We start from the raw sequence: 14097 nt of genomic DNA, 5'->3' as shown, positions 1-14097 counted from the left end.
TACATTTAGGCATAGCTATAAACACCGGATGCATAATACTTAGTATTTGTATATTAACGCAATACGCTCCGTAAGCCTTTCATCTCTCCATCTCCCCCCTCACTGGTATCATGTGAGCAGACAGGGAAATGATGGCTCTTCAATGCCATCCCCACAAAGTTCCCAGTCTCCTCATCCGTCCTTCCTCTCCGCCCCCTGTCATGGAGAAGGCATCTCCCCCCCACTGGAAGTGTGTCCCCCTTTTTTTTTCCAGTGCTCTGGACACAATTCCCTCCCACCTCCTTGATCGTTTGGGTGGTCTCCCTTCTCCCACATCTTCACCGGCTCCCTCTCTCTGGCTCCCTCCCACCAACACTTAGACATGCTGTAGCTTCTCTCATCCTTAAAAAAAAAAAAAATACAAATTCACAAAACTCTTCCCTTGACTCAAATTCTCCCTTCTTCCTCCAGCTATAGTTCTCTCTTCTCAGCCTGACTTCATTAAAAAGTTGCCTATAGTACATCCAGACAATGAACTATTACTCAGCGCTAAAAACAAATGAGCTACCAAGCCATGAAAAGACACAAAGGAATCATAAACGCCTATCACCAAGTGAAAGAAACCAATCTGAAAAGGTTATATACTATGTAGCCTTTCCAAATATGTGACGTTCTAGAAAAGGTAATACTGTGGAGAGAGCAAAAAATCATTGCTTGCCAGGAGTTGGGGGAAAAGAAGAATGAACGGGCACAGCACAGAGGATTCTTAGGGCAATGAATATACTCTGCATGACACCATAATGATGGCTACATGTCATTCATTATACATCTGTTCAAAGTCAAGAATGCACACCACCCGGCTTCCCTGGTGGCGCAGTGGTTGAGAGTCCACCTGCCGATGCAGGGGACACGGGTTCGTGCCCCGGTCCGGGAAGATCCCACATGCCGCAGAGCGGCTGGGCCTGTGAGCCATGGCCGCTGAGCCTGCGCGTCCGGAGCCTGTGCTCCGCAGCGGGAGAGGCCACAGCAGTGAGAGGCCCGCATACCGCAAAAAAAAAAGAATTCACACCACCAAGAGTGACCCCCTAATGTAAGCTATGAACTTTAGGTGATTATAACATACCCAGGTAGGTTCATCAATTGTAACAAATGTCCCACTTCCAGTGGGAGTGAGAACACCATGCATGTGTGGGGCAGGGGTATATAGGAACTCTCTGGACCATCCTCTCAATTTTTCTGTGAACCTAAAACTGCTCTTTAAAAAAAATTAAATCTTAAAAAAAAAAAGTTGTCTATGCTCCCTGTTTCCACGTCCTCTCATTGGTCCAGCACTTGAACCTGCTATTTCAGAGGTCTCCACTGGCATGGCTGCTACTTCCCATGGCATGGATACATTTAGTGCTTGTCCTGCTTGACGGGTCTCTGACCTCCTGACCAATCCCTCCTCCCTGAAGCGTCACTGCTTCCACTGACTCACGCTTTCTGCCTCCCTCGAAGGTTCTTCGTCCTCTGCCCATCTCCCCAATCCTGGTGTTCCCCGAGGTCTGTCCTGGTCCCTTCTCCCTCTACCGATCACTCATATTTGTGGCTTCAATGTACAGACGACTCCCAAATCTGTATCTCTTGTCCCAGCATCTCTCCGCTGCTCCACAACTGTATTTCCAACTGCCAACTAGACAAATATGTTCAAATATGCCTCCGGCATGAGTAGATTTAAACCTGAAGGCAACATCTCTGTTTCCAGACTTGCTCTTCTCCTGGGTCTCCTGCTCAGGAAAGGGCATCGCAATCCTAAATCAGAAATCTACATGTCATCCCAACCTCTCTCCCCTCTCATCCCTGTCATCCAAACGATCATCCAGCTCTGGCAATTCTACCCCTCAGTTATCTCCATGGCACCTCCCAGCCTGTTGCCACGCAGTCCAGGCTGCCAGCAAATCTCTCCTAACACTGCAACCTCGTCCTAATCATTTCCTCTATCTCTGGTCAGGATCCATCAATAGCTCCCTTCTCTGAGATAGACTCCAACGTCTACATATTACTCCAAGGCCATCCAGGACCAGCCCCTGCCTGTCTCACCATCTCTTGCCTCTTCTTCCAAGTATTCTGTGCTCCAGCCAGACTGAATTCCTTTAAATTCCCGGTGCCCTGTTGCACTTCTTCCCTTTCTGGCCCTTTGCACGCACTGTTCTCTATACCTAGAACACTTGTTCCCTTAGGACCCTCCTCTCCTTCAGGCTAAACCCTCCATCCTTCAGTTCTCAGACCAAAGGCCAGTTCTAGAAAGTCTGCCATGATCCCCCCTCCCTGCAAACTGGGTTGGAAGCAATCACTATACTTTATCATTGCTGTTCATTCCATTTTATGTCTTCCCCGCTAGATCCCAAGTTCCTTGAAGGCAGGGCTCCGGCATCCTGCCGATCACAGTAACCTGGAGCCTGGCAGAGCCTCAGCATAGAGAAGCTTGGTAAAGTATTGAGAACATGTACACAAAGCTTCTCCTAATCCTTACTTTGTGAAAACATATCCCCACTTCATCAAGGTAGAAATCACAGCAGTCGGAGAAGCTACAGGGCAGAACAGGGATTCATCCAATGTTTTTAGATTTCAAGCAGCGCTCTTTCCAAGCTCCCGGTTTTCTAAAGCTGGATTGCCTTGGTACAAAGAGAAACTTACTTTTCTTACATTTTAACTCACCTAAAAGAGGAAAGTAGCAACTGTTGATAAGACAGTGAACATAGCACTGCAGCACAGTTCCTGGTACCATTAACTGTTATTGGGGCAAATACCACAATCCTGAAGTCCTTTCAAGTAATTCCTGGGAAAATTCCTCAACTTACTTTCCTCTGTAAAGATTCACTATTCCTGCCTTGATCACCCTACATAAAATCCGCTTTCAAACCATCTAATATTCTCACCAAACTACAAAAAAATTACAAGGATCAGCCATGCAAAGACTTTAAAGGAGACGTGAGGCCTCTCTAACAAGCAGAATTCCAAATGCCCAGAATAAACACTGTGTTCTGATCATGACAGAGCCAAGGAATATGGAGAAGTTAAAAAGTGATAACACTTTAAAGAAGAGTCCTGGGCTTCCCTGGTGGCGCAGTGGTTAAGAATCCGCCTGCCAATGCAGGGGACACGGGTTCAAGCCGTGGTCCGGGAAGATCCCACATGCCGCAGAGCAACTAAGCCCGTGCGCCACAACTACTGAGCCTGTGCTCTAGAGCCCGTGAGGCACAACTACTGAGCCCGCGTGCCGCAACTACAGAAGCCCGCGTGCCTAGAGCCCGGGCTCCGCAACAAGAGAAGCCACCGCAATAAGAAGCCCGCGCATCGCAACGAAGAGTAGCCCCTGCTCGCTGCAACTAGAGAAAGCCCATGCGCAGCAACAAAGACCCAATGCAGCCACAAATAAATAAATAAATAAATAAATAAATTTATTTTTTAAAAAAGAGTCCTAACACTGTTGTAGAAAACAACGTCTTAGATCATTTAAAATCCAAAATTTAAGAAGCAATGCATACGTAAGCAACAAATTCAGAAAAACTAACATGATCTGGCACTATACGTGTGCATGCTCAGTTTGGGGTATATTAATTGCATTTTAGTTTCTATTTCAGTGTGTGTCTTTCTCGTAACAAATATATGAAGTGACAGAATTTTTTTTTACACTTAAATTCGTCAGCTCCATTTTTTTGGTCCCCACTTGGAGCATCAATGAAGGAGGTACAAAAACACTTCTGGCCCCATTTTATTCTTCATCAGTTTGAGAAATTACATATGTATAGAAAGTGAATGAGGGTATATTTTTACTATCAAACATCATTGTTATGGGATTTATATAGAAGTTGACAGAAATTATTATTTACAAAAGTAAATAGTACTACAATGTAAGTCGAAATTTTCTTCGATAAGTTGCACTTACTCAAATGCACTACCATCTCACACACTGCTCTAGGCAAGAATGCACAGTCCAAAGCCAGTGCCCAGACATTCATGTCCTTAGAATCCTCCTCCACTTATCCTTTTCAGCTTCTGACTTTGATATCGAGGCCTTTTTAAGCATCAGAATCAAAATGTGTTACATCATCCCCACCTGCAGCCCACACTCTCCTCTACCCTCCCAGCCCTGTACCCAGCTCTTCTCCTGAAGAAGAAGCAAGCCCTAGTGATATTAACTTGTTCTCGGCATCCCTTTCTGGCCAGGACTTGACCTCTGCCCTCACCATGTGCCCAGGAGCTCACACTCTCTCAGCCTAAGCACGCCTCACTTCCCAGGATGTAATCACAAAAGTCTGACTGGCCTTGAACTCCTTTGACCTGCCATCTCCAGGAATGAGCCTTTATTTTACACTGATGTCAGAGTCACTGTATACACACTACACATATCTCCAACTCTACCTGCCTGGGAAAACTGTTTTCCCCTTCATCGCCCTGTTTGGGGCACATATCAGAAACACAGTCAGAGTGGGTAACTGGAACATGTGTTTAACTTGAGGCAAACTGTCCTCCGGACTTGCCCTCTTTATATAGTTTTTATAAAACAAATTTGTACTCTTAAGCAGGTTATCTCAGTTGCCTGTCTTACAAGATAAACTATGGATAATATTGAACTTTCTATTCTCACCTTCCCTAGATATTTTTATCTACTTTTTACAAAGTTTTCTCTTGAACTTCCTTAAATCCAGACATTATGACCGTAACTTAAGACTATAAAGCAATGCAAGTGCCCCAGACAAGCACACAACATTTGGATTATCCGCACACAACATTTGGATTATCCGCATGTCTCTGTTGCAGTGCTGTGTCTACTCCCCTCCAGCTACAGCATCCTTGCCGTCATTTTCCGCTGGGCTTCTCTCTATGTCTTGAATTTCCCGCTGAGGTGCTCCTTTTCCTGGGCAACTCCAGGCAAGCCTGAGGATTACATGTACTGTTTACCTCTCCCTTTCAAGTCAGGACCCTCTACCTGGATGGCTGCAGAAGCCTGAACTGAACAGACTCAGCTGGTGGCCGAGCTCTTGTAAGAAATTAAGACTTTCTGTAGTTAATTATTAAAGGCCCAAATCCACAGTTCAGCCTTCCTCACAGATCATTTGCCATACTTTCCCAGCTTCTCCCCAGGGAAGTCCTCACTGGTGACGGAAAATCTCACTTCCTTGTGTTGTGCTCTCCTTTCCTACATGCGAATCCACTCAGGCTTTCTAGAAGTCACAGCTGTACCTGCTTCAACTCATCTGGATTAATAATCAACCAAACCGGTGACCCAGCACAGAACTCAGCAGCACGCCCTCAGTGACCCCATTACCACCAATGTCCTTAGCACCCATTACCTCCCTATACTTAAGCTGAAGGAACTTATCCCAAGCGGACTGACTTGTGTTTTGTTAACTTTTCCCCTAGACTGCTCATGTCAGTCGTTCACTTTTCAAATTTGCAGCTGGGATTCGACTTTATGGAATTGAAATGAAACAGGGTATCATTTCTCACTCTTTGAAGAAAAGAGTCGGCCAGTTTCCATTGGGAGCTTCTCAAAAAGGTGAGAAAAAGAAAGATCGAGAACAATGTGGGTTTTAACCAGTCTTCTGGTACCTTCAGACACAAACACTCCCACGGAGGGTATCATGACTGTCCTGTGCTCCTGGAGAAGCACCGCGCGCCCAGTTCCTGACCGAGACTACGCGGACACTTGGTCCTAGTTTACAAGTAACACCTGGGTGAGGGATCCTGTCTTATCAACCGTTGGTGGCACCGGGAAGCAAGGAATAAAAGAGCGAACACGGAAAGAACCCAGAAGAGAATCCCAAATACCCAGAGCCTCCTCGTCTCCCGTCGTTTCCTGGGAAAAACGGGCTGCCAAGCCTGGGCAGGAGCGGCCGGGCCGCGTCCCTCCCGCCGCGCGCCCATGCCTCCTCCTTACCTTGCGGGAGTACGGGGGCTTGCTCAGGTGGATGCCGTCGCGGACGAGCTTATCCCTGATCATGATCTTCAGCTTCAGTTTCGGGTAGCTCACCAGCTCCCTGCCGCGAGGGGCGGTCGTCTGGCTGCGGGGGTTCCCGCGGGGGCCCTGGGCCTGGCCGCCGCAAGGCTCCCCCCGGCGGCGAGTGGGGACGGCGACCGCGGGCGGCCCGGGTGGCGCGGGCGGCGGCTGCGGCTCCAGCGTGAAGTAGAGGCCGGCGGCGGCGGCGTCCTGCTCCCGCAGCCGGCGCACGGCCTCCAGGATGCGGCGCCGGTGCGCGGGCGCCAGCACCCCGATGGCGTCCAGGTCCGGGTCCCCGATCTGCTTGCACACCTCCAGGTCATCGTAGCCGTTATCCACGAAGGACTCCGCGTACTGCGGGAGCTGCAGCGCTTTCAGCCACTCGTAAACTATGTTGGTGCACATGGTGGGACTGGAACCCCCGCCGGCAAACGGCGTCCCAGCGCCCGAGCGGCACGGGCGGCACCAGTTCTGAGAACTTTTAATCCTCTCCTCCAAAGGGAAAGAAAAAATCTCAGTGAAGTTTTCCTTTTAAAGAAAAGGATAGGGTCGTAAATAGAAAGCCATCAGAAGCCTGAAGAGGGAGAAGCGGAAAAGCGGCAAAGTCAATTCCCCAAGCAGCCTGGAGCTCGCAGGCACTGGCGGCTGGGGGAGCCGCTCCGCGCCGCCCTTAGATTCTCCGCCGCCGCCGCCGCCGCCGCGGGGAGGGGCGCGCGGCGGGCGCGCGAGGGGGCGGAGGCGGAGGCGGGCGGGCGGGGCCCGGGCACACCCCTCGGACCCGCGCGGGGTCAGCGGCGCGTCGCGCCGCCCAGGACTTTCCGCAGCCCGGACCGTCCTGGGGCTGCGCGCCGCATCTCAGTTTCTGGCCGCCGCCGTTGGCGTCTGAACACGCGCCCCGCGCTGCGGAGGCAGCTATTCGGCGCAGATCCGCGGCCGCCCAGGAGCGCCTCGTCTTCGCGAGTGCGAGTCACTGTCGTCCTCCTAGCCGGGAGGGGGTGTCTTCTAAACTGCCGGGCTCCCGCGGATGCCTTGGATTGCTTTTCACATTTGTTTTTAATCCGCTTTCTCTAGCTCGTGGAAATCTCTGCGCTCACTTCTTCCCGAACCTCTCTGGCTGCAGCCTGCGCGCTCGCCGGCCGCCCACGGGCACTTCCCCAGGCTGGGCGAGGCTGTGAGGTCAAGTTTCCCTTCTCCTTTTGCGATCCGCGTTGGATCCCCCTTGCTCGGAGCCCGCGCGCAGGCCGGAGCCCGGCGTTCTGGCTTCTCCCAGGGACGGCCTCTCGGCGCCCGGCCGCGGCGCTTTGGCTCGGCGGGTGGGCGCGACGCGGGGACCGCCCGTTTCCAGCCGGCGCTGCGTGCGGCCCCTCCTCGCTGCAGCTGGGCACTCTGGGCGGCGGGAGAGCCTGGTGCTTCTGCCTGGCTCTCCCTTCCTAGGCCCCCGGGTCTGTGAAAGTTTGGGACGGGTTGTACGAAATTTCAACCCTCGGCTGGCGCATTCCCTGCCGCCCTGCCCCACCCCACCCCCCCGGCGACTTTCTGCCGGGTCCTCTCACCCTCGTCTCCACTGTGCTTTCTTTCCGGTCCCCCCCCGCCCCCAGCATTCTGCCCTGCCTCTCCGGGTGCTCTGCCCGCCAGGGCGACACTTCGAGGCGTTCAGTCCAGGAGCCTGGGGAGCAGAGCTTACGCCTCCCGCCCCGGGATCGCGTGGATATCGATACACCAGCACCCAGCTCGCGTTAGAGGAGACGCACGGACCTCCGCCCGCCACACTTTCTCTCTAGGGAAGAACACAATCTACCGATTTTCCCTTTCGTGCCCAATGCCTGAACAGGCGCCTGGGGCGGGGACCCAAGGAGCAGGTGGAACCGCCGAGTGCCTCGCCCGAGTTTCCCTAAGTGTCTTGACCTCTTCTTGGGCCTAAGGGAATTTTGGTCTAGGTACTCAGTGGGGCAGGTTCACTGCCTCCACTCTTTTCGCGGAAGGGCGTTTCAACTTCGCACCTGAGCCATTTCAGGACCTGAACTGGACACTTTTTCTGGAGTCGCCGTGGGGCGTGCCAGCCGCTAGCCCCGCCCCTGGAGGTGGACAACGATGATTTCACTGTCGTTTCCAGACCTGCTCATTTAGCCTTCAGGGCAGGGAGGGGGTCCTCTTTCCTAAATCAAAAGAGCTGAACACCTTTGGGGACGTAGAGCCCTTAAAGAATCAAATGACAGTTTTGGCCCTTTGGGCGGGCAAAACAACCCACCTAGGTGCACCCAAAATATTGTCTATAGCTGGGGACAGGGGGAGAGGGTGGGCCGGGTTCCCAAGCCTCCGAACTCGCGGATACCACATTAAGAACAGTTGCCAGGAAGGATCTGCCAGGAAGGAGCCTGGTGGGCGTGGGGAGTCGAGCGCGAAGAGCTGTGGGGCTGCATGTAGCCCGTCCCCCACCCCCGCTTGGTCGCCCGGATCACGCCTGACGGAGCTCGACCTAGAGTCGCCGGCTCTGCTAGGCTGCGTTTCTCCTGCGCGCTTAGGTGCTGAAAGCACCAAGCCCCTTCCGCCCAGCGCAGCTCGCCGTCTCTCTCTCGCCAAAGCAGGCTCACAGTGCCCCCTAGCGATCGCGCGGCCTAATTTTAACGAGTTGTTCAAGCACCCCTCCCCCCAAACTTACTCAGCCAAAGAAGTGAGCTTCAAGGCTTTATATTAGTTCCCCGGCCCCCTTTTAAAATACAAATGTTTACAGCAGGTTTACCTTTGTACCCCGACACTGTTTCATAAGGACCTTTGACTTTTAGGAGGAAAATACTCCAGCAGTTTGAACTATGCTGCTAAGAACAGAAGTTACAGCAGGTTATTTATTTGTAATTTACCATACGCCAGGCACCTACACATATCTCCTTATATATGGCAAGCCGTATTATTATCCAGCATCTTACAGAAGAGGAAATGGAGGCACCGAAACGCCAATTTGTCCACCCACCCCACCCCAAAGATGTCACTGTTCACGATAGAGCAAGGGCCAGAACCCTGGAGGAATAAAGTCAGCGCCTGTCTTCCAGCCAGGAAACTTCCTCGTCTCCAGCGTGTGCTGGGTAACGTGCAGGAAAAATTGGTCTGTTTGTAAGAGGGGAGCGCTTTTTGTTTTTAGACTGTGAAACTGAAAGCTGCAGGGTTTTTTAGTGCTGTGGTTTTTTCCTTTCCCCAGTTGTGTGAAAAGTCCAACAGTGTTACCGAGAGGTTCTTTGCTTCGTTATATACAGCTTTTTCCCCTCTGGGAGCTTGAAGACATTCACCTTGCTCATTAATCCTCAGTGAAGGCAGCAAGTATTTGTATTTCCGTTTTATAATTAGGGAAACTTGTTTGGGGGAAGATAAATTACTTGTCCAAGGTCATACAGTAAATCAGGGCAGAGACAAGAAGAAACTTGCCATGTCAAAGTGTCTTCCCAACCGGTGGCCGGGATTCTCCCTTTATTTATGTGCAAAGCCACTATCCAATTAGGAAATAAAGCATCCTGGTGCTCTCTTTGGAAGGGAAGCCTTTTATAAATCAATCGCTGTTAATCAGTCATAAATAAAACTTACTGTTACCTGTAGAGAAAGCCTGCTATGTGGAGACTTCATTAGTCTGAACTACTGAGACACTTTTTCCCTTCTACTTCTCTTATTTCCTACACTTGCTCAAGTCTTTTATTTGTGAGCCCTCAAGGCTACTATCTTTCTTCTGCTTTGCCTTAGCATACTGAACCGCTTAGTAGATTTAGTTCCAGAGGCAACTACATATAATAGCAAATACAAAAGTTTTATAGGCTAAACAGGAGGGAGAGACACAAGGCTAAAGTCCAAAGTACAACAGGCAGTTTTAAGGTTTAGAACTGTAGTGTTTTGGAGCTAGAAGGCCATTCAAGGTCATCTCAAACATCCATATTTACATGAAGGAAGTTGAAGCTCAGGAAGGTCAAATTACTTACCTAAGGTCACACCTATAGTTTGTGACACATCTAGGACAGGAACCAGGATCTGTTTCCTCCTATGTTCTTCACAATGCACTGCCTTACCTCATTTTTTGCTGTAAGCGCCTGGCTACTGTCAAAAACAGTCATTTACTCATCAAACGTTTATTAAGTAGGCATTTCAGTGCCAGGCACTGAAGCCAAAAGAGATGAGTTTTCCTTCATTCATTGGAACTGGAGAGATATCATCATTCTAAATATGTAGAGAATAAACCCATAGTTTTTTGTATGTGAGTTCATGAATTAAGATTACAAAGGTGATATTTTCTTCTATCTTTAATTAATTATTCAAATTCCAGGAATCTTTACACTAGCCAAAATTTGTAATTAAACTATTTTACATCCAGACAGAAATGTATTTAAAAAAAAACAAGTGGCTGTTATGCTTCTAGGCACAGCCTTAGAACACCAAATTAATTTACTCAACATACATTGTCGAGTACCTATAATTTTACAAGTATTTTCAAGCGGTATTGCTTTATTAGAATCTTTTTCTTTTTATAAAAATGTTCAAAACATTTATGATGCTGATTATTATTTAATATGTTTGGAGCCAGATGTTTTTTTGCAGAGAGGACTCCTTGCCTGATGAAAATTAATGGGAAAATAGGTTGTAGACAACGTTTCTTTGTAGGCATTCTTTGAGAACTGTTCTGTAATGGTAATAACTATGGCAAAATGCCTGTTGATACCCAGTGTAATAAATTAATGATAATTATATTCAAGTTTTAAATTCTAAATCTCAAAAGACAGCTTTTCTACTTTGCTCAGACTCTGTAACCTGATCTAAGGATATAGAGTGAAAAACAATTTGTTTTGAAATTTTCTTGGTGCCACTTAAGGTTTCATACCATTTTTTTTTGGAATAAATTGTCCGCATGTAGGGTGTGTAAAAATTAATTTCCATTAACATCTATTAAACGTCAGTCCCCAGTGTGTCTAGGCTTGTAGAAGTCAAGGATATATAATATTAATCTTAAAATGCAGAATATATGAGCTAAAAAGCATCTAGGAGGAGCGTATGCCACAGGGAGAAAGGAGAATAATGGACTTGAGTGATGTCATAGGCAATGTATTCTCTGGTGGCTGGGAGTCAGGCGTTGGGTTGGCAACTTAATTGCGGGCAGGCTGGGCGGGGGCATCTGTTAATATGTCTGAGCTGTATACATTATACTTGTTTGTGACAACATGTATATGAAAGAAGGAGAGACACGAAGCAGTAGGGGGTAACAGCAGGATTCCATTAGATTATTCATTTATATTATAACAGGCCTTTCTTTCTCTAAGGAAGGAACAAAGGGTAAAAAAAAAAAATGTTCAAAAAAGTCAGAGACCTGGAGATCACTAACAGAAAAAGCCAAGCAAGAGACTAATAGTGATAGAAAATAAAATGAGATCCATTAAAAATAAATAAATCTATGCTCTTATCTCTGGTAAGCCCGAAACATGCTGTATTTTAAAATTCACTCAAGAAGAGGAGGAAAGGATTGATTAGTTCAGTGTTTCCTAAAGTAAAGATGGTAGGTGAGGTATTTTGTTAAATGATAGGCTGCTCTTAGGAGTACCTTTTTTTTTTTTTAATCTAAATCAGCAAAGTTAACTTACCGCCTGAAAGTTAGGTTACATAATCTCGTACAAGTGAAATGATATTGATAAAAACTATTTCAGACAAGTGCAAGTTATCTACCTAATCACAAAAATGAAATCACTCCATTTATGACCAGGTGTCAAAACTGAACACATACTAGCTGTTCCCATCTAACAGTTCATTTCCCTTCAGGTGTTAGGACAAATGACTTGGTGAGGCTACTTCCTGAGATCTATTTGGCTCCCATGAGTGAGAGGTTGTAGGTGGTCTCTTTTGAGACAAAGTAATTTTATGTGTTTGTTTTCAAATCTTTCTTCCTCCTTATTTGGTTCAAATTTGCTATACACTCTAAAACCCTTGAACCCTTAACTTATAGGAAACCTGCAGTAATTGGGGCTCCTATGGAAACCTTAGGCCTTGTTTCTTTTCCAGCTTTAGAGGGAGGCAGGCGGACTGTCTGTGACCTTTGAGGTCACTTTGGATATACATATGCAAACTCAGACCTCATTTATGGGTGTGTTAACATCCTATCTGAGTGCAGCACCAGATTCTTAAACCAGCAAAGCCCTATTCCTAGAAGTGTGTTGGACAAACCCGGGAATTGTAGATGTTTTGAATGCATCTTTAAAACTTTTCAGCCTATCAGTTTCACCAAAGCCAAATTTCAGACTCTTGGGGTTGTTCATCTGTCTTGTCTGAGTGAGCCCAGACCCTCACAGCTTGGACCATGGCCATGGTCTTGGCAGCATGCTCTCTGCCAATGTGTCCTGACTTCCGAGGACTTGCTGGTTTCATGAGCAAGGAGGGCGGGGTCTTCAGGGACCTGCCCAGAAAAAATATAAATGATACATTCCTTATACTGTACATCAGGATAAATTCCAGATGGAGCAACAATTTAAAGATAAAGGTGAAACAGTATACATACTAAAAGAAAATATGGGTATATTCCTCTGTAACTTGGGAGTAGGGAAGACTTTCTTAATTTTGAATCCACTTCTAGAAGCAATGGGAAAAAAATTGATGCCTTTGATTACATAAATATAAAAAGCCTTTGTATGGCAAACAAATAAAATTAAAATTTAAACTGCCATTAGCAAAGTAAAAAGGCAAATGACACCCTCTGGGAAAACATTTAGAACTTATGTGACAATCAAGGATTGGAAAAGCTAATACCAAAAAAAGCATCTCAGAAAAGGAAAAAGGCAATAGGCCTAAATGAAAATTGGCCAGGGTTCCCAGTAAAAATGCAAACGGATATTCATCTGAAACCATTCTCTACCTTCCTCAAGATAAAAGAAATGCACTTTCAAAATATACTGAGAGACCACCACTTACCTATCAGATTAGCAAAAAACAAAAGTTTAGCAACAAACTCAGTTGGCAAGACCGCAGAGAAACAAACATTCTCAAAATTGAGAATAAAAAGGCAAAATGGTACAACCTCTGTATTGCTCAGACTCAGAAAAATAAAACTCACAGTATCTATTTAATTGAAAGAGAATTTAACCAAGTATTGAATCTAAAAGACAAAAAGTAAACCCTACAGTATACCAGATGTAGTAACTTCAGGAAGTAGCTATTTATCCTTAAAAATTGAGGGAACAAAGGAAAGAAGTTGGAATTATTAGAATATAAAAACTTCAAGAAGGAGCCCTGCTGAGCAGGGACCCAGAATTCTGAGAAAGGTGTGCTGCCTGATTGGTTAGGAGGAAGGGTCCCATGGAGCTCGGGTCAGACTTCTGAGGAAGGAGCACCATCTGGCTGGTAGAGGTACCTCAGGAGTTCCAAGGAGGTCCCCTTGCAGAGTTGAGGTTTCTAAGGAAGGCTGCTTACTAGCTGGGGCTGAAATCTTAGGGAGGGTTCTAAGAGTGTAGAAAACTGGAAACCGTAACCTGTCCCTACTGGATGAAAAACCATTGCAGGGGTGACTCTGACAGGAAGAGGGAACAAAGCAGAAAGCAGCAAGTCCCTCATTCTTTTTCCTGCTTTGCAGCCTACCTCTAGCACACTTTTGCCAGAACTTAGCAGGGCGCCAGCTGGTAAAGCAGAAAGATGGGGTGCTGAGTCCCAGCACCTGCATCTGAAAGTGGAGGACGAAATGGTGGGTAGAGAGATGAGAAAAAATGAACAAATAATCAGCATAACACCTATGGAGGGGGATTTGGTGATAGCCAGCAAATTTCATGTTTATTTATCCTTCAATTTCACATTCCCACTTCTGTGAATCTATCCCAAAGACTAGCTATAGTATATAAACTATAGTTTAAAATATACTATTTTAAACTTGTTTAAGTATGCATACAACTGTAAATCACAGTTCTTTTTGTAATAGCTAAATATTGGCACCAGCCCAAATGTCCATCAATAAGGGACTGATGGAATAAGCTATGGTTAAACGACACAGTGAAAGGAAACTGTTAAAAGGAAAGAGGACTCCCTCTGTACATGAGAATGGAATGAGCTCCAGGCTATACCACAATTTGAAAAAAAAAAAGCAAGATGGAGGAAAGTATTCAATATTTATATTTAGTATTCTATACTTAATT

At 46.9% G+C, this 14097-nt stretch overlaps 1 protein-coding gene across 1 annotated transcript in view; it reads right to left on the bottom strand.

The window, feature by feature from the left end:
* The window catches only part of SAMD5 (sterile alpha motif domain containing 5), a gene marked incomplete at both ends in the record, with an annotated part of 52275 nt that extends 45908 nt beyond the window's left edge, over positions 1–6367 (bottom strand). Inside the window, one exon of the mRNA XM_079716638.1 lies at positions 5903–6367. Coding sequence (XP_079572764.1) covers positions 5903–6367 — 465 coding nt within the window. The remainder of the gene's footprint in view (positions 1–5902) is intronic.
* Between the last annotated feature and the right edge of the window lie 7730 nt (positions 6368–14097).

This window comes from Hyperoodon ampullatus (genome assembly GCF_949752795.1).
Source record: "Hyperoodon ampullatus genome assembly, chromosome: 12".
NCBI classification, from domain to species: domain Eukaryota; kingdom Metazoa; phylum Chordata; class Mammalia; order Artiodactyla; family Ziphiidae; genus Hyperoodon; species Hyperoodon ampullatus.
This window is presented reverse-complemented; position numbering and strand designations above follow the sequence as displayed.